Raw genomic sequence first — 20,221 nt, forward strand, 5'->3', positions numbered from 1 at the left:
TCCCAGGGCTGGCCTCTGACTGCCCTCGCGGCCCAGGCCTGAGACAGCCCAGCGAGTGTCGCTGTCCTGACGCTAGCCAGGGCAGCTAGAGAATAAAAGCAGAAATTTTGAAACTAGGAAGAATACAAAGCAGTATGGGCTTGGGAAGAGGGTGTGGGGAGCACTGTGTCTGCAGAGTTCTAAGGAGATGTTTGTCCGCTGGGATTGGCCCCAAGCCTGCTGGTGGCCACGGCCAGGCTGGGTGGGACGGTGGTCTCTCTGCCACTGTGCCTTGCATCCCAACCCCTTCCCTGCCCCTGTAGGTTCTGATCCTTTTCTAGCCCTGGGTGGAAATGAGTCACCAGGCTGAGCTCTTCTCTGCCCTGTGTCCCCCAGTTGGGGCTGGCAGAGTCTGCAGGCACTGCCCAGGCAGAGAGACACAAGTGTGGGCAGCTGCCAGCTTCCCAGAGATCGTGGGACCAGTGCGATCTAGCAGGATGGGGTCCAAGGCTTGGGTGTCGGGACCTACTTAAGGTCCCTGGGACTGGAAGAGACATGGAGAACTTGGAGCACAAAAAGACCCAAAAGAGGCCCAACGGGAGGTGTGGGGAACAGGGCTAGTGCTCAGGATGGCTGTCCTGGGCTGTGGCGTTGGGGCTCTGTGCAGGACAGGAGAAGGGGGAGGGGAGGGACAGAGCAGGCTGGGCTCTGCTCTCGTCCAAGCTCCACCCTTCACTTTCCTCTTGGGTGTCTGATGTGGCTTCCACCGCTTCGCCCCTCCAGGGCATCCAGATTGGAAGGAAGTTGGGGGACAAGTAGGGATCCCTTGGGTGCCCTGGGAAGCAAAGAAGCGCTGGGGTGGCTCTCATTACCCCCATCCCTGGCACTGTCTCTACCAAGACCCACTCTGTTCCAGCCAGCACAGGACTTGACGTCCTATTGCCCACACAGGCACTCCAGGTGCCACTCACTGTTGGCATGTCAACCAACCCCTCCCCCTGCCCACACCTATAGCTTCCACCCCTACAAGGGAGAGAAACCCCAGGGTCCCAGAGAGTGGCTCTACACCAGCTTCAGGAGGCTCTGAAAACAGCCACTGCGGAGCTAGAATGGCAGAATAATGCAGTAAGGGCTGGGGAGGGGATGCAGGGAGAGCTGTGTCCAGAGAGTTCTAAGGAGACGCTGGCCCACTGGGACCGACCTGGAGCCTCCTCATACCCAGCCAGGGCTGGGTAGGACGGTGGTCTCCCTTCCTTTCAGCAGAAGAAGGCTGTGTGGTTCCTTAGGACAGGGAAGCCACAGCCAGACCCTTGCCAGTGAAAAAAAATTCATAATTCAGTGGGCACATTTTTAAGAGCAATCATGCAAAACATTTTGTAAAAATGAAGCAAGCAGAGATCATTTTTTGCTAACACCTGTTGGACCCAAGGGGGCTGTTTGGTCAAAGAAATGGTGCCAAGGGGACCCAGAAGAAGGCGTCAGTGAGGCAGGAAGGTGCCCAGCTGACCTCTGGCTGCCCCTCAGATGGCACAGTGAGATGAAGAGCAGCCTGCAGGTGCCCTTCCCACCTAAAGCCCGGCTTCCTGCAGCTCACAGGCACTTTCCAGCAGCCGTGTTAGAGAAAGGCCGGCCCATCCTAGACAGGGTGCTGGCTTTTCTGAACTGCGGCTCCTCCTCCCTCAGCCTTCTCCTGGCCAGCCTATGGCAGCTCCCTCCTCTCCTGGCTGCCTTGACCTTGAACCTAGCACCAAGCTTCCAGGGGTCAGGGTTTAAGTGGAGGGGCAGAAGGCAGTCCCACAGGCTTTGCCTTTTCTGAGGCCTCGCTGCCCATCCCAGGAGTCACCCTGTCCCCAGCCCTGGGCTTTTCTTGGTCTCTATCCTGTTGTTTCACAAGCTGCTTCCTTGCTAGTCCACTTCCTCTCCCTGTCCCCGCCTGCAGGCTCTGCTGGCCCCGTGACCGCCCACACCCATGTGTGCACAGAGACACAGCACTGGAGGTGACATCACAGGGCAGGGCTGTGGGTTCCCAGGACCACCCAGCAGGGTGGGGCACAGTCCCTGTGCCTGAGCCACGCAACATCCATTCCCTGGCAGTCAAATGCAGCCCACGTGCACCCTGTGCACCTGTCGCTGGCTCCCACATGCCTACCAGACATAGGCTCCCTCCAGAAGCCTCTTGCACCCGAAGGGTCCGGAGGGTTCAAGAGGTTCCGGCCACACAACCCAATCCCTGCTTTCCTTACCCAGCAGGCCTCTGTGGCAGCAGTGAGGAGAAGGGGTGGGGTCTTCCTCTCAGAGGCCACTCCCAGCTCACACCCACCTCCAGCCTTCACACACACACCCCTTTATTTTACCCAGCAGCCCAGGCCCCAGCCCCAACAACCCAAGCTTGCAGGCGTCTCATTGCTTGATGAGGGAGATGGTGTGGGGAAATTTGAAATGGCCACAGGGAGGGGCGGGAGTCAAGTGATTCTGAATTGCGCATAGAACTCCCCTTGCCCCGGGAGTGCAGGGAGCAAGATCAAGGTTAGCCCTGGGAGTTGCCATGGGAATCCTGATATATCCCAGAGGGCGCTGGCTCCCTCAGCCAGCAAATCCACCTGAGACACCAGCTGGGATGGCTCTCACCAGAGGTGGCATCTGTTTGTACCAACCTTACAGAGCCTCATGGTGCCCCTATCTCACACAATTGCTGTCGGGGTCCCTCTGCTCTTGTGGACGCCTGAAAGTGCCAGTGAAAGTGCTGGAAGAAAGTGTTTCAATGAGCATGGCAGCAGAGCCTGCTGCGGCTGGACCTGAGGGTGCAAGGCGGCACTCCTGGCAGTGTGTGCGTGAAGGTGGGGGACAGGGGTGTCGGGAGGCCGGCCTGCAGAAGCACCGTCTCCACCTGAAACGTCTCCAGGCTGCGAAGTGGAGAAGATGTGGGAGGCCGAGCCCCAGGCAGGGTGGCCCTTTGGGAAACAGCAGGAGGCTCGTGCCAAGGGCAGAGCCCAGGAGGGCACCCTCCACGAATAGGGCCGGCCAGTAGGAAAGCTGCTCACGAAGTCCCAGCTAGACTAAGGGCACCGGGCTGCCGGGGCTTAGAGCAGTTCCTGCCCTTGCCAGGGAGGCATCGCTGCAAGCCTGCAGGCCCCCAACTTTCTTGATGGTAGCTTGGCTCAGACCCAGCAGAACCCCCAAGCTTCATGCAGGCCATGCTGCAGCCAGAGCCCACCTGGGCATCAGCCCTCTGTAGCCAGGGCTGGCCAGGCACCAACACCCACGCCTACCATGGTCCAGGAGCAGACAGTCCCACGGGGATGTCTGGAAGCTTCCAGAAGTCCTTGGCCTCCTGGGTCTCCTGAAGCCAGGAGAAAAAATTCCAAGTTCGGAGTGCACATCCTGAAGAGGTTATCTGGAAGATTGCCAACGGCAACGGGTGACAGGGTGTGGGGGCAGAGCCCTGGGCATGCTCCCTGCTGGGCTGGGGTCCCTGTGGCCAGAAGGAACTTGCGAGACGGCTGAGTTGGCAATCCCAGGCAGAGATGAAAGACCACACCACTGCGGCTCTGCCTTTTCTGGCGAAATTGCACCAGGAAAGCCTTTGGGGATCACTGGAGCCTGGGACAGGAGAGGCACTGAGGCCCCAACAGTGAGGCCAGGAAGCCCCAGGTGTACTGTGGTTTGGGGCCAGGCTGAGCACACCTCTGCCCAGACAAGGTGGGGCAAATGGAGCTGTGCGCAGAGCAGAGCCCCTCATGCGTTCTTTGGGAGCCAACCCTGGGGGAGCCTGTCCGTGCATGCGTCTATGTTGTCCCCATTTCCCTCGCGAGCGGCTGTGTCTGCATCCCAGTGCTCAGTCCCCATGAGGAACAGCAGCAGGCCACAGCCTGGCACCTGTGCCTGTAGAGCTGGGACTAGCTTTTAGCAGAAGCCAGTGAGGTGACTCTGCAGGACAGTTGCCTGGAGTGGCTGTTAGAATTTGGATAAAATCTTCAACTTTATTACTAATGGTTTTGGGGTTTGCCTCAGTTGTGGTCAACCTGTATAGGCTGCTTCTACAGAGACCCAGGGACATGAAGGCCACCCCCTCAGCCCCGGGCTGTCCTGTGAGGCCAGCATGACCCCCCGTGGCCTTGTCCAGGAATGCCGGGAGTTTGTGTCTCAGCGTCCAGCAACCCTGTTCCTACGCCGGCGGCCAGAACGAGCTCGGGGGCGGGTGTTGCCTATTTCCTTCCGAGGCTGAGATCTGATGCCCAAGGTGAACCCTGGCCAGTCCTTGGTGACACACACAGGTGGCACAGCAGAGCCCGCTGGGGCTGCCAGAGTCCCTCGCAGCCACACAGCGTCTCGGCAGGCAGGATTCACAGGGAGCTGGGCCGTGTGAAGGCTCGGAGCGACTCCGCCAACTCCCGCCTGTCTCCCTGTGCACCTGTGCAGGTGTTAAGGCATTCACTTCTGCTTTGCGGCAGCTCCATGGAGACAAGCCGCCAGCCAAATCCAAGGCCCAGGCTGCTCCAGGGTTCAGCCACAGGAAGACAAGTTCACCTGTGATGTGAGGCTTCTTGCGTCCTACGCTGACAGCGAGAGGGACTCAGGGAGGCGTCTCCATCGGGAAGGGGAGTCTAGGGTGTGATAAGAAGAAGGCGGGCACTGTCCGCCTTGAGAGGGGACGTTGGCGGTAGCAAAAGTCCATCTTACACTGAGGAGGACAGGTTCCAGATCCTTCCTGCCGGTGCAGACCTGCAGACTACACACAAGTCTACTGCTTCGGATCTCACAAATTTCTCTGCCATTTGTCTTTTCTATGACACACGTAGGACATTTTCTCCAGCTTCCATCTGAAGAGTCGTGGCACCAACGAGCAGCAGGCCTGAGACCTGCAGACTCCGTCTGGATCAGGAGAAAACAGTTGAGGCCTAGCAGGTTGAGCCACTGCCTGTGATACCAGAACCCATGAGGGTGCCAGTTCGAGTCCCGCCTGTTCCACGCGCATCCAGCTCCCGGGACTGCTGCTGGCTCGCCAGAGAGCAGCAGAGGATGGCCCAAGTGCTTGGATCCCTGCACCCACGTGGCCGACCTAGTTTCAGATTGGCCCAGCCTGAGGCATTGTGACCACTGGGAAGTGAACCTAAACACACAAGTGAGCATGCTCTCTCTTTCTAACTCTGCCTTTCAAATAAATAAGTCATCAGAAACCAAAGAGGAAAGTTTTCCTGAGATAGAAACATTCATATTGATGATTTTGTCTCCACTATAAAATAATCTAACCCCCTGCTAAATATCAATAACTATTTCAGAATCACAATATGGTAGTAAAAGCTGGTATTTTTAAAAAGATTTATTTATTTCTATTGGAAAAGCAGATATACAGAGAGGAGAAGAGACGGAGAGGAAGATTTTCTGTCCAATGATTCACTCCCCAAGTGGCCGCAACGGCTAGAACTGAGCCAATCCAAAGCCAGGAGCCAGGAGCCTCTTCTGGGTCTTCCATACGGGTGCAGGGTCCCAAGGCTTTGGGCCATCCTCCACTGCTTTCCCAGGCCACAAGCAGGGAGCTGGATGGGAACCAGGGCTGCTGGGATTAGAACCAGCACCCATATGGGATCCCAGCGTGTTCAAGGCGAGAACTTTAGCTGCTAGGCCACGCCGCCGGGCCTAGGAGGTTACACTTTAAGTTGTGCCAGGAAGCCATAAAGCCCACAAGGCTCATGGGAACTGCCACATTCACTGTTCATGGAGAAGTCAGCCACTGAAGGGGGCTAGGGTGGAGCCACACACCCCGAGCTGCTCCTGAGCCCAAGGATGGGATGGAGCTGTGGTCTGGGGTAGCTGTGAGCCCAGCCAGCTCGTGCCTGTGCGACAGCCGAGCCTCTGGAAGGGGCTGGCAGCAGGACCCCTCGGAAGAGGCTGCGTGCAAACTTCTGAACAAGGAAAGCACCCTCCTCCTAGCACCCATGAGCAGGATGGCTGGTCCAGCAGCCATGCCTGTGGGGAGCTGGGGTGCCGTTTAGCCCTCTAGATTCACACGGTGGCAGTGCCAAGGTGGGGTGTGGGAGTCACAGCAGGAGTCTGCCTTGTGGTCTCGGGGCTCAGGGCCCTGGGAGGTGCCAAGGCAAGCTGAGGTACGGGTCGCATGAGCTGTGGGTGTTGGGGAGGCCAGCACGTAGCCAGGACTCTACAGGGAGGCAGTGCAGGGGCAGAGCTCATCTGCGCCCCGCTGTGGCACTGCCCACAGGCTGGCTGTGGCTTGCTCTGAGAGGCACTCCCTTCGTTCTCCTGCCCATTTTGAGCCACCGGGAGCCAATGCCCAGCGGTGCCATGGCCCAGGACAAGACGCTGTCCCTGGAGAGTGCGGAGTTACTGCCCCCAGCATCTTGCCCAGGGCCTGTAGACAGCCCATTTGGGCTTGGGGGGCTACCAAGAGCCCCTCCTCCGTGTGTGAGAAGGAGGGGGCACCGAGTCAGGTAGGTGACATGGGGCCTCTCTCACCTGTGTCCGCAGAGCAACAGGAGGAAGTTGGAGGACCTGAGTGGAGGCTGTGACACAGACGTGGCCAATGTCTAAGCTGCACAGGATCCAACAGCAAAGGAAGCACAGTTCCCCCCGCTCCCAGCAGCACCCCGAGCAAGAGACAACATTCTTACGGCCCATGGACCAGACGTTTGTCCCAATGTCAAGAGAAGTGCAGTCTTCCCCACCCTGGCTGAAGGAAATGAATGTCCCTGCTCCCCTCCCTGAAAACATCAGCTTTCTGAGCTTGAGCGAGCAGCAGACCCCGAAGGCCAAGGTGGGTTGGGGAAGGGACACCTGGGGAGGAAGCCCACCACAGGGATGCAACCACAGGTCTGCCCTCTCGCTGCATGGCTACCGGCCCCAGCATCCCCTACCCCACTCACATCCAGAGCTCAGCTGGGTCCTGCCATGGCAGCGGAGAAGGCAAGGGAGAGAGAGTACCTGGAGACTTTTACTCTGTGCCTGGCTCTCCTCCAGCCACCAGCACAGCTCCAGCCAGCTGTGCCAGCCTCAGGCCCAACCCATCTCCTTCCTCCAGCTGGGAGCTTTTGGAACCCCTTCCTGCCTGGCTTCACTCAACTCCTCCTCCACTTAGTGCCTGAGCAAAGGGAAGTGCTCGTATGTACCTCCATCCACGTCCTGGCACATCCTACCCCGCCACCCCCCGCTACAGCAAGCAGTGCCCACCTGTCCCAGCCCTCCCAACTACAATGTGTCCTGTCTCCTCCAGGAGTCCGAGTGCAACCTGTACAACGTGTACGAGCAGAAGGTGCGCCCCTGCATCGACCTCATCGACTCCCTGCGGGCCCTGGGCGTGGAGCAGGACCTGGCCCTGCCCGCCATCACCGTCATCGGGGACCAGAGCTCTGGCAAGAGCTCCGTGCTGGAGGCTCTGTCGGGCGTGGCCCTCCCCAGAGGCAGCGGTACGTGCGGTGGCCAGTGGGACCCCAAGGCCAGTGGCAGAGCCCCGCCAGCCACAAAGCACCCCAGGGATGCGGAGTTTGGGGTGCGAGGGGCAGGGTCCTTGCCTCTCCCCGTCTCTCCCCTTGGTGGGCTCCGTGGGACAGTGCAGCTGGCAGGTTTTGGAGGAGGCATGAGCTCTGTGCACACATTCGTGTTGGCCGTTTGCACAGCTGCTGGGCCGGGTGACTCCGACCAGGACACAGCATCTCCTGCCAACACGCTGAAGGGGGTGTGCAGGGGGAAGCTGCTGTCGCTGGTCATTAAAGAAAACACAGTTAACGGGGAAGGAAGAGAGGGTGGACGCTGCAGAGGGCTTAGCAAAGGGGTTCCCAGGGGTACAGGCAGGGGAGGGCTCCCCAGGGGAGTGGCCTCTGCAGAGAGAGGCTTGACCCCTCCACTCCGGCTCTCCACGGATCAATCCCAGGCAGACCCAGAGGCCTGAGGGTCTCAGAGCCCCTCAACGCTGCTCCAGCCTGAAACCTGCAGCGACCCCAATAGTGGTCGGAGGTCAAGGGGTTCCAGCCGGCCCCAGCACATCCCGAAACCTGTGCTTCTGTGCACCTGCCAGACCCCGCCCAGGCCTCTCTTGCAGCAGCAAAGATCAGGTTTAGTAAGGTGCTGTTGGGCCCAGAATTAAAAGGGCCAGGAGGAGATGCTTGATCTGAAAGGAGACTTAGAGTGCTGGGGACCTGTCTCAGGAATCATCACCAGGTGTCCTCTGGAGCTGAAAATGAAGAAGCAGCCGTGGGATCAGGCCTGGAATGGGACAATCAGCTACCGGGGAGTGCGGCTAACGCTGAAGGACCCCTCGCATGTGGAGAGAGAGATCCGAAAAGGTGGGGCCCTCATGGCATCTGCAGCCCCCGGGTCCTGAGGGTCACCCACCTCCCAGACAGGGCTCAACCTCCCTGCTGGCATCACTTCTCCCAGCCCTGCTGTCCCACCCTCGCTGCATACCCAGGGTTCCCTCAGTGCCCTGGCCCGGCCCTGCTGCCTCTACTCTCTTCTGCCCAGCTCAGGGCTTCCATTCTTGCCAACGAGCATGCCATCTTCCCTGTAGGCTTGTCCCACCCATGCCCACCTCCTCTGCCCCTCCTGCCTATTGCCTCTGGTTCTTTGGATCTTCGCTTGTCTTCCTCTGGAAAGCTCTCCCAGGTAGTCCCTGGGCCAGCTGGGGTGGAGCACACTTCTCTCCCTCAGTCCCTGCTTCTACCTAAGCCAAAGCCCACAGTTGCCTGTGCAGCCTCTGCAACTCCCATTCCCATAAGCAGTGAGTGAATGGAGATGACTGGCCTTGCGCTCAGCCACAGCTGAGTACCAGAAATTTCCACTGCTGTTGGAGTCCACAGTCAAGCCCTATGGTGTGGGCTGGGGGACCTGGCACCCCCTGCCAGTCCCCAGGCTGCCTGGCCCAGATGCTGGAACTGCCCCCTAAGCACCTTGGGGTTCCCTCCCTGCTCCCACTCTGCCCAGTCCCTGCCCCCACATTCAGGCGATGCCCCAGGAGACCCCAGTAAGGAGCACCAGCTCAAGGCCTTCCCAAACAGTACACTCCCAAGTCCAAGTTTAGAGGTCTTTAGCCAATCTCTGGGGCATCTGCTCTCTATACAGATGACCTCTCACCAACACAACCCCAATACAGAAGCCCCAGGGACCCCTAGATTGCAAATCCCTAGCTTCCGGCGGGGGGGTGGGGGGTTGGCAGGAGCAGCCTCAGGGGTCTCCCTGCTCTGATGCATCACTGAGCAGGCCCTGGGCTCTTGCCCGCCAACCCCACCCTGCTTCTGCAGCCCAGGACATCATCGCTGGCAGCGACATGGGCATCAGCCATGAGCTCATCTCCCTGGAGATCACGTCGGGCGAGGTGCCTGACCTGACCCTCATCGACCTGCCCGGCATAGCCAGGCTGCCCGTGGGCAATCAGCCCCAGGACATTGGCAAGCAGGTGAGCCTTTCGGGAATTTGGCAGGGGGAGGGCGGGCCCAGCTGAAGCAGCCCCCAGTCCTTCCGGCACCCTGGGAGGAGCCTGTCGGTCCTCATAACCAGCCAGAGGTGGCACCCTGGCTCAGGGACCAGGGAAAGGGAGGCAGCAGGAGCAGGCCAGCAGGGCAGCTAGACTGGTATCCTGTTCTAGGATGCCACGCACCACGCCCCGTCCTCTGGCTGACTACGTGGGGCACGTAACTGCATTTCTCCCGCCTCAGATCAAGGCGCTCATCCGGAAGTACATCCAGAGGCAGGAGACCATCAACCTGGTGGTGGTGCCCTGCAACGTGGACATCGCCACCACGGAGGCGCTGAGCATGGCCCGGGAGGTGGACCCCGACGGGGACCGGACCATAGGTGAGCGAGGGCACTGCTGTGGCTGCGTGGAATCAGGGGGTGTGGTGGGGCATCCCTGGCAGCCACGATGGACAGTGCCACCTGCCCAGGTGGTTGCTAACATCTCTGTGGAAACTCAGGCCTACTCTTACTGAGAGGCAGTGGTCCCCTCGCTCCCTGTGAACGCGGTAGATGCAGTTCCCAGTAACTGTGGCAGTGTCATTCTGAATTCAGCTACTCGCTGAAGTCCTGAGGTCTACACAAGCAGACAACTTGTGATTAGAGCGAAATGAAGATGCATGCTCAGCCATGGTTCCAAGTGCCGGGTAGAGGTAGACCAGATGGCCACATCTCACCAACCAGTAGGAAGAGAGACAAGACAGGAGATGGTGTTGGGGTTTCTCACAGAAACTAAAAGCACAATGTTGCACATTCAGAAATACAAACTTTCAACTCAAAATGGGGGTGATAGAGAGGGTGACAAAGGTGGGGAGGACAGGAACAAAACAGGAGCCCCACGTGGTGCAGAGGATGGGGGTCCAGGGAGGATGGGGTCCGGGGGGGATGGGAGTCCGGAGAGGGAGAGAGTACAGGGCAGGGTGGGGGTCCGGGGAGGGAGGGCGGCCTGGGGAGGATGGGGGTACAGGACAGGGTGGGGGTCCGGGCAAGGTGGGACCCCAGGAGGGAGGGGATCCAGGGCAGGGTGGGGTCCGCGCAGGAACCCCTGGCAGCAGGAGCAGGTAAGTATTCCAGGAAACTGCTGGGTGGTTGACCCTGGCATGGTCCCCATTGCCCCAGAGCCTGGCACACATACCAGGTGAGCAAGGCTGAGTGGGCGGGCTCCAATCAACACAGGGAGAAGAGGGGCCTGGAGATGCTGCTTGGCCGGCAAGCACAGGAGGGTCCGGCTACAGAAGGTCCCTGGCGGGGCCTGACCCCAACAGGAGCCCAGGGCCCTGGCAGTGCCCACGTCTGTGGGTGCAGAGCCAAGCCTATCCTTGCATCCTTTTGCCCTTCTCACAGGAGTCCTGACCAAACCAGATCTCGTGGACAGGGGCACCGAGACCGGCATCCTGCAGGTGATGCAAAACCTCACGTACCACCTCAAGAAGGGCTACATGATGGTGAGGTGCCGGGCCCAGCAGGAGATCCTCAACGAACTGACCTGTGCTGAGGCGATCAAGAAAGAAATGCAGTTCTTCCAAACGCATCCATACTTCAGGTGAGCACCTGCCGAGCCCTGGCCTTTTCTTTTCAAGGTGAAATATCTTTTTTAAAGGTTTTTTTTTTTCCTGAAAATGTTTAGAGAAAGAGGTCTTGTTCACTCCCCAAATGGCCACAACAGTTGGAGATAAGTTGATCCAGAGCCAGGAGCTTCTTCTAGGTCTGCCCTGTGGGTTCAGAATCCCAAGGACTTGAGCCACCTTCCACTGCCCTAAGCAGGGAGCTGGATGGGAAGTGGAGCAGCCGGGACTCGAACAAGCATCCTCATGTGGGATGCCAGCATTGCAGACTGAGAGTCGGCACCAGCCCCAGGTCTTCCCATGTTCATAGATGAGGGAAGGAGGCCAAATGATAAACAGACAAGATTGGAGAAAGATCTGGAAACTTCCTGCAGCCCGAGTTTGCCATCGTATGTGGTCCATGCACACGAGGGACCCTCTCCTCCCACTCCTCTGCACAGTGATGGGTGGCGGTTGACTTGAAATCACCCTACCGAGAAACTGCCCTTGGCGGGGGCCCTGGTACTGCTCATATGGGATCACACTGCTCGCTCCCCCACCTCCTCCGGGAACCTCCTATGGCTGGACAATGAGAGCAGGTAAGAGGGCAGAAGCCACCGCTGCTCTCTAGAGACGTAGCAGGCTAACGGTGAATTAGCCTAGGGTAGTGAACTTGCTGCCCATTACCTATGTGCTCTTGGGAGCCTGGCTGCCCCTCCCAGGACCACATGCCACATGCAGATTCACAGAGCCTGTGGTGTGATGCCCGGCAAAGCAAGCATTGGATGGACCCCATGGCAATGAATGAAATGCAGCGAGCATGGCTTAGCCGTGGGGACACACCCTGGGAGATGGAGAGATGTGTCCACAGCTGTGTCCACCGTTTTGTGCACCCCATAGAACAGATTTGCACAAACTAAGCCGGCCCCAATGTAATGGGGTGTCCAAGACCAGGCCTGCCCGGTTGTGCACTCGCGCCCCCTCTCTACCTGCTGTCTTGCTGCCTTTCTCACTCGCTCCAGGCTTTGTTGTTGGCACCCATGAGCCTCCGGGGGCTGAACATCCCTGCCGTCCCACGAAGCCCCGCCACCCAGCTCGGCCTCCCCGACTCACGCATGCGCGCCTCTGTTTTCAGAGTCCTCCTGGAAGACGGGCAAGCCACGGTGCCCTGCCTGGCCAAGAGACTGACCAAGGAACTCAGTATGCACATCAGAGTGAGTGTGCCGCCGGCCCCTGGGTGCCCCCTAGTGTGGAGCTGGCATAGGTGCCCACAGCGCACACTGGCATGGGCACAGTGACTGGGGCTGCAACGCCTCCTGGTGTGAAAGCTGCCATCCCAGCCCCAAGCCGTGAGAAGTGAGCATTGTGAGACAGTCATCTCACAAAGGCCACCACAGCCACACCCCCATTAACTGAAAGGAACTGGCAGCCCGAGCCTTGCTGAGAAGTGGGGTACTCCAAAATATTTGGAAGTTAGAGTTACAGAGAGACACAGAGAATCTTTCACTGGTTGATTCCTCAAGTGGCTACAACCGAGGCTGGAGCAGGAGGCCCCTCGGCGCCTCGCATGTGGGTGTGGGGACTTGAGCCATCCCCACTGTCTTCCCAATACATTAGTAAGGAGCTCGATCAGGAATGGAGCAACTGGGATTTGAACCAGCGCCCCTGTGGGATGCCAACCCCGCAGGTAGAGGCTTAGCCTGATACACCACAGCACCGGCCTTCCCTGAACATTCCTCAGACCCTGCTACACAGCTCAAACAGCAGGAACCCAGAGCTGGGGCGGCCCCTGTGTGCTCACACTGGGAGTACCCGCATACCTGCCTCCGGGCATGCCACATGGGGGCTCCCCCAGCGCTCCTGGCTGCAGGTCTCACCCTCTGCAATCCCTTTGTGCAGAGATCCCTGCCGCTGTTGGAAACCCAGATAAGAGAGCGCTACCAGCAGGCCACTGAGGAACTGTGCCAGTATGGGGAGGACATCCCCAAGCTGGAGGTCGACAAGATTCTCTTCCTGATTAAGGTACGGATGACCTTGGGATGCTCGGGGACCCTGGGGCACCAAGTTCTCCTGCCGTGGCCCCAGGACCTGGAGGACCTCCTGGCGCCTGTGTGTGTGCCGCATGAGGCTGCCCAAAGCCGGCCCTGCAGAGACCACCACAGCTGGGACTCAAAAGAACCAGAAATTGAATGCATCTCCAAAGGGCCTCTCTTGGACGGCTGCCAATGCTGCAGCAAATAGCCAAGTGGCTGTGGGAGAGCAACTGTTTGCACCCCTGCTTGTACGGGCCCTACACACGGCAGGGTTGGGGCTTCCCAGCTTTCCTGCCTGCGTTGGAACTAGGAACCGCCCCCATTCTGCCCCAGCTGCCCAGCCCCTGGGCACCCAGGGAGGAAGGTGGTAGAGTGGAGTAGGAAGAAGCCCCTAGCAGCCCCTCCTGTGACAACTGGATCTCGTTTGCAGAAAGTCAAGTTGTTTAACAAGGACATTGAGAAGTTGGTGGAGGCGGAGGAGCTTGTACAAGGCAAGGAGACACGCATGTACCACAAGGTCCGTGAGGAGTTCAAGGCCTGGGACAGCATGCTGAGTAGCAACAACCAGCAAGGTGGGGCCTGGCTCCTGCTCCTGTGGGGCCTGAGCGCAGTGTGGGGACAGCATCCAGCAAGGTGGGGCCTGGCTCCTGCAGGCCAATGAGTGCAGTGTGGGGACAGCATCCAGCAAGGTGGGGCCTGAGCACAGTGTGGGGACAGCATCCAGCAAGGTGGGGCCTGGCTCCTGCAGGCCAATGAGTGCAGTGTGGGGACAACATCCAGCAAGGTGGGGCCTGAGCGCAGCATGGGGACGGCCCCAGCCACCCCATCCCAGCCATGGAGGCTACTGCCTCCTGCCCAGCCTCCAGGTCCTCCCAGCCGCACTCCTGGGCAGTGGTCCCCAGGCAGAGCCCAGCATGCTGGGAGGAGGTCTCGGCTGTGGTGTACCAGGCTGGCCAGGGTTAGGAAGACAGCAGCAGAGTGTGGCTTGTTCCATGCTCGCCCGCGGCCCTGGTGGCTGGCCGTTCCCTGGGGCCCAGACATCTTCCTGTTGCCCTGAATCCCATGGAGACAGGCTGAAGACTGCGCAAGAGCTTCCTGTTTGGCCTGGCCGGGCAATGACAAGTTCACCTGTCCAGTTGCCAGCAGTGTGTGATGGGGGCGTGTGTGTGTGTGGTGTGTGTGCTGTGTGAGGGGGTATGTGGGGGTGTGGTACATGTGCTCTGTGCAGTGTGTGTGTGTAGCATCGTGTGGTGTGTGTACCTGTTATGTGGGGTGTGTGTGTGGTGTGCAGTGTGTAGTATGCGAGGTGTGTAGGGGTATGCAGGATTATGGTATGTGGCTTGTATGGTGTGTATGTGGTGTGGTGTATGTGTGGTTTGTGGTATGTGTATGTGAGTGCTATGTGTGTGGCTTGTGTGTGATATGTGTGGTCTGTGCTGTGTGTATTGTGTGGTGTGTATGTGGTACCTGTGTGTTGTATGTGCTATGTGTGCAGTGTGTGCTGTGTGCTGTGTATGGTATCTGCTGTGTGGTATATATGTGTGTTGTTGTATGTGCTGTGCAGTGTATGTGGTGTTGAGGTGTGGCATGTGTGTGCTGTGTGGTGTGTATGTGTGTGCTGTGTGTGCATGCTGTGTGTGTGTGCTGTGTGGTGTGTGTGGCCCCTCTCCCCCTGCAGTCCTGTGTGCAGCTCCCCGAGGGTCCCTGAGCAAGGCACACTCCCACAGGAACTCAGCTGCAGAGGACGGGCAGGTGAGGGCTGCGGCTGCAGTGCCCAGGCCCCGCCAGGCGCTGTCTGCCCGTGCCCGCTGTCAGCAGGGAGACGCTGTAGAATGAAGCAGACCATTTTGTGAAAGGTTTATTTTTACATTTCAGCGAAAAACAGCATCCAGGCAGAAATCTCCAAATACGAAAGCCAGTACCGGGGGAAGGAGCTTCCTGGCTTCATCAGCTACAAGACCTTTGAGAGCATCGTACAGCAGCACATCAGGCAGCTGCTCAGCCCTGCGCTGCAGGTGGTCCTCAAAACCGCCGGTGAGCCCCTGCCTGCCTCACAGGGCCCTGGGAGGCTTGGAGCTGGGGGGGACGGCCCCGCAGCCTGGGCCCCACGTCTCGCCGTGCAGCCCGGGCCCCACGTCTCGCCGTGCACAGCTCCCAGCAGAGCACGGAGGAATGGTCCAGTGACACCCTTGCCGAGAGCTCAAGGCAGGAGGCAGGGCGGGAGGCGCCCCAGGTGCAGCCCTTCCCCTGCCTCTGGGGCGCTCTGCCCTGCGTGGGGCTTTGTCCTGCTGCATCTCACCCATGTTCTGTTCTTACCTTGGTTAGAAATCGTCCATCAGGCTTTCTGTGAAGTGGCTGTCAAGCATTTCAACGACTTCTTCAACCTTCATCAGATGGTCCAGGTAAGTGCCTGGGGGTGACACAGCCTGCTGCCCACCCTTGGGCCGGCAGGTGGGCTGGGCGAAGGCTGGCTGGGGACTTCAGCTCCCAGAGTAGCCAGAAGAACGGGGACACGCTGACCTCTTCCACCTGCCTGACATGAGCTGTGGGGCGGGGCCTTGCTCTGAGTGACAAAGGGAGTTTTGGACGGTACCGGGGGACTCAGGGTGGGGACTGGTTCTGGTGTCCTGGTCAGCATTGCTCGAATCTTGGGGCTTCCCTGGTTGGCTGCTGGACTCCCCCATCTGCAGGCTCACTGCCCTGGGGCCTTCTGCAGGGCTGGTGCCTGCCTGGGCTGGCCAGCCTGGGAGGCACCACAGGATGCTGCTGCCAGCCCAGCACTCCTCTGGGACCTGCATCCCTGCTGCCTCTAGGACACACAGCCTCCTTCCCTTCATCTCACCAAGGCCCATACCACCTCCCTGCACACCCTTTGTCACATGGCTGTGCTCCTCCTCAACCTCTTCCAAGCCCCAACCTTGAGCCTCCAGTCCCCAAGTCTGTGTGAGACCCGGCAGGCAGGCAGGCAGGCAGGCAGGCAGGCAGGAACTTCGGCGTGGATTCAGTCTGCCATGCAGACCTGCAGAGCAGGATCAGCCCCAGTAGGGGGCTGCCTCCCAGTTTGGGGGCTGCCTCCCAGTTTGGGGACTGCCTGGCTGGGCTCTGGTGAGGGTGTCCCTGGACTTGGAAACAGCAGCCACCTTCTCCCACGTCCTCGACAGGTGGACAGCAAGCAAGAGCGCTGTCCAGGACTTCTGCTTCCACAAGGGCACCACCATGAGGGCCCGCACAATATCACAGCGTCCCAAAGGTCCACCGTCTCCCCTCCCTGGGGGCAAGGATTTGGGAAATTGAGGAATGGCGTGCTGTTACACGCCATGACCGCGCGTGTGTGTGTGTGTGTGTGAATCCACTGTCACCATGTCACCCATTGTCACACACCACCCTTCTCATCCAACCAGAACAAGATCAAGAACTTAAAAGAGGTACAAATGGAGAAGGCAGAGCGCATGGTGCGGCTGCAGTTTGACATGGAAGGACTCATCTACTGCCAGGACAAGATCTACAGCGCGGTTCTCCAGGACGTCCGCCAGGAGGCGTCTCAGCCCCTGGCGAAGCCAGCACAGACCCTCCCCATGGCCATCCTGGGGACGCCCAGCAACCCATCTGCCGTCTCCTGCAAGACTGAAATCGCCACCCATGTGGAGGCATATTGCTTGGTGAGCCGCCCTGCTGTGCTCTCAGCCGCCCACCCCACGTCACCCACAGTCTTCCTGGAAACCTTGGAGCCGCTGTGAATTCAGCTCCCCTGTGTGGGGGAAGGTGACAGCGACACCTGCTCTGGAGCACCTCATACCACACCAGGGGCACTGCAAGTCGCAGGAAGCAGTGAGCCACGCTGGCTGGAATCAGCCTCCTGGGCACTGGGAAGCCCCAGCACTGCCAGCCTCCCTGTCCCCACCCTGGAGGGAAGGAGAGTTCCTTCCCGGGTCCCGGTGCCCTCCACTCCCCTTTCTGTCCCTCTGCTCCGTCCCAGGTGTGAGACTGCACAGGAAAGCACAGAAAATGTTATCAGAGATTTATTTATTTTTATTTGAAAGGCAGATTTATAGAAAGAAGGAGAAACAAACAGATCTTCCATGTGCTGGTTCACTCCCCAAATGGCCACCATGGCTAGAGCTGAGCTGAGCCAATCAGGAGCCAGGAGCTTCCTCCTGTTCTCCCACATGAGTGCAGGGCTCCAAGCAGCTGGGCCGTCCTCCCCTGCCTTCCTAGGCCACAGGCAGGGAGCTGGATGAGAAGTGGAGCAGCCGGGACATGAACTGGCGCCCATATGGGATTCTGGCACACAGGTGGAGGATGAGCCAATACGCCACAGTGCCAGTCCCAGAAAAACACAGAATCTAAATTGTGAAGGGGGAAAATAAATTAATTAAATTAAGATTTAAAAAAAAATAAGAGAGAAAATTAGAAAAAAAGATTGTGAGGAAACCCAACTATGGTTCCTTTTCCAAGCCAAACTGGGCAGGTGGAGTGGCCGTAACCATGGGGTCCAGCTGCCAAGCCACCTGCCCTCACCCATGATGCCGGTGCCAACAGGAGTGTTTGCAGTATACACCTCTCTCCCCACTCCCTCCCACTAGCGGGCCCAGGACACTGCGGAGAGCAGCAGGAGGAGTGGGGCAGGCTGCCACCCAGCAGGCAGCATGAGCTTGATGGGCCACCTGCACACTCGCAGCACCCCAGGCACCTGGACTCACCAGGGAACCCCAGGGTCACTGGTTGCTGTCTCCATCCGCCCCACCCGGGGGGCCAAGACTCTCCACTAACCTGGTCTCATTCATCACAGGAAGCCAGCAAGCGTCTTTCCAACCAGATCCCGCTGCTGGTTCAGTTCTTCATCCTCTGGGAGAACGGCGACTACCTGCAGAAAACCATGATGGAGATGCTGCAGGAGAAGGACAAGTGTGCCTGGCTGCTGCAGGAGCACGGCGAGATGGCCACCAAGCGGCAGCTGCTCAAGGACAGGATCCACAGGCTCAGCCAGGCGCGCAGCAGGCTCTGGCAGTTCTCCAAAGAGGGGACACCCTGAAGGGGTCCCGGTGCCTCCAGGCAGCACCCTGAGCTGCATCTGCCACTGGCTCCTGCCCTCACGTTCTCATGCCACAGGCACTGCCCAGCGTGGGGCTGGGCAGTCTCCCAGAGCACAGGGGCCATGTAATGACAGCTCAGGGCTGTAAGGGGCTGGGATGGTCCAGGACCGTCTCTGCCATCCAGACCTTAGGAGCTTCGGCTGTCACTTTCAGGGATGGAGGGGGATACAGAGGGAACCTCCTCCCACAGTTGCAGCCCTGGAGGCTCCCAGTCCCTAGAGGCACCTATCCCTCCCTCTGCCAGCCAAATTCCCATGGCAGGGGCCTCTGTGACATCCCAAAAAGGAATTTTAACAAGGCAAAGCATTTTACTGGACTTGGAACTTCACACCAAACCAGAGGCCCACATGGTAGGGAGGGCGGGTAGCTGTGTTTTCTTCTCGATGCTGTGCTGTTTCTCAAAGGTCAGACAATAAAAATTATGCTTCGCTAGCCTGTCACAGGGTTGGAGGTGGAATGTGTGCCTGGAAGGTGGTGGGAGTGCCTACAGGGAAAGCAGCAGCCTGGCTCCTGACCACAGAGAAGTCCCTGGTAGACACCCATGCAGCAGGCGGCGTATTACCTGCTGGACTCCCATGGTGGATGCTCCCAGGCGCCCACGTGCAGCCACAGACGCAGGCTGGGAGGCACCTGTCCTGAGCTGGCTGCCAGGATCGCTGCGCCACCACCCCTCCCACAGCCCTTCCCTTTTCTTCCGGGTGAACTGGACAATGGGGAGGTTCATCTCCACTCCAGGTATTCTCTTGTAACAGCTGTCGGAACTGGAGGGACACACAGCCATTCACGTGTGCTGGAGGAGAGAAAAAGGCAAAACAAAACTGCATCTTTATCCAAGTAGGAGAGACCCCTAAGACTGCGGCTTGGTGGAAAGAGATGGAGAGCCACAGGCCCTGCATGGTGCAGGGTGGAAATCAGAGCGGGGCAGGGGAGGGCTCTCAGCAGGATTTGAGGCAGAAAGAGCAAGGAAGGAGGGGCCCCTAATCAGAAGGGGGCACGCTGAACATGCACCTGACAGGCACATAGTTAAAGAGATGGCATCCCTAAATTCACGGGCTGCCAGGACACACCACGCCACTCGGAGACCCCACCCCCACCTTACAACTGACCACACCTCACTCATCTCCTTTAAGGCTCCGGCTGCTCTGGCCAGCAGAGCCAGTAACGTGGACAGGGAGAGGGTCTGGGGATGAAGCACCGACAGGAGACCAGTGATGCTGGAAGCCTCCCTTTATTGCTCCTTCACCTCTCCTTATATACTCACTCTTCCTTCCTCCAAGTCTTAATTTAGCCAGGATATTGCATATAGATGAGTCCAATTAGTCTAGGCGTTTTTAGCCACAAGCCCAGTTCCTGCCCAGCCCAGCGAGCGCTAATCAACTCCTTAGCCCACAGACTCCACATGCAGTGCTCCTGGAGGTGAGGGCCTCCACCCAGGGATGTGGGAACCAGAATCCAGGGTGCGATAACCAACAAGCACCTGCCCGCTGCCCCCAGCACTGAACCGGTGACTCCTGGCCCGGCGGTCAACCAGTGACCATGGTCTCGGTCAAAGCTGACCTCGACTGCGCAAGCACACGGTGCTGGGATGCACATGCGATGTCTCTGGTCTGGCCTAGACACTTCAGGAGCTCCACAGGAGCCCACCACCCCACATCCTTCCTGTGGGGGCATTTGTAGGAGCCAGCCTTGGCACCTGGCTTTGAATCAAGGAGCAAGGATGAGGAAAGGGCAGGCACAGGGGGCACTCAGTGCGGCCGCTGCAGAGCCAGAAGGGCTGTCCCTGGGCTGTTCACCAGAGCACCCGGACCTGGCAGTGACCAGCATGGGAGAGGGCCCAGAATGACAGGAACAAGGCCAAGGCCACTGTGTGGCACTTCTGGTCCTCTCTCCCTGTGGGGAAGTAGAAACTGGACTTGTGGGTTGGCCCACCCACTCCTCTCTGTGACCCTAGGCTCCTGTTGGGCTCCGGGAGCCACCTACACCCATGAGCCCTCTGGGCAGCCCCTGGCTCTGGCACCTGCTGCTTGGCTCACCCGGCACCTTAGTAGTAGGTGCTTGGCCTCACTGTGGACCACAGCGTCCAGCATGAGCCAGAGGGCAGCTCAGTGTCTGC

At 59.0% G+C, this 20,221-nt stretch overlaps 1 protein-coding gene across 1 annotated transcript; it reads left to right on the plus strand.

Moving 5' to 3' along the window:
• The first annotated feature begins 6,108 nt into the window (after positions 1 to 6,108).
• LOC121160663 (interferon-induced GTP-binding protein Mx2-like) lies at positions 6,109 to 18,540 on the plus strand. Its single transcript, XM_040986642.1, has 13 exons — positions 6,109 to 6,748; positions 7,205 to 7,397; positions 8,136 to 8,273; positions 9,228 to 9,382; positions 9,642 to 9,780; positions 10,783 to 10,981; positions 12,118 to 12,196; positions 12,882 to 13,004; positions 13,446 to 13,587; positions 14,891 to 15,049; positions 15,341 to 15,417; positions 16,417 to 16,674; positions 17,805 to 18,540. The coding sequence occupies exons 1-13, from the start codon at positions 6,518 to 6,520 to the stop codon at positions 18,045 to 18,047; spliced, it is 2,136 nt and encodes a 711-aa protein (XP_040842576.1). The 5' UTR covers positions 6,109 to 6,517; the 3' UTR covers positions 18,048 to 18,540.
• Positions 18,541 to 20,221: the final 1,681 nt, after the last annotated feature.

The sequence above is a fragment of the Ochotona curzoniae genome, unplaced genomic scaffold (assembly GCF_017591425.1).
Source record: "Ochotona curzoniae isolate NIBS_2020 unplaced genomic scaffold, NIBS_Ocur_1.0 contig_4516, whole genome shotgun sequence".
Lineage (NCBI taxonomy): Eukaryota > Metazoa > Chordata > Mammalia > Lagomorpha > Ochotonidae > Ochotona > Ochotona curzoniae.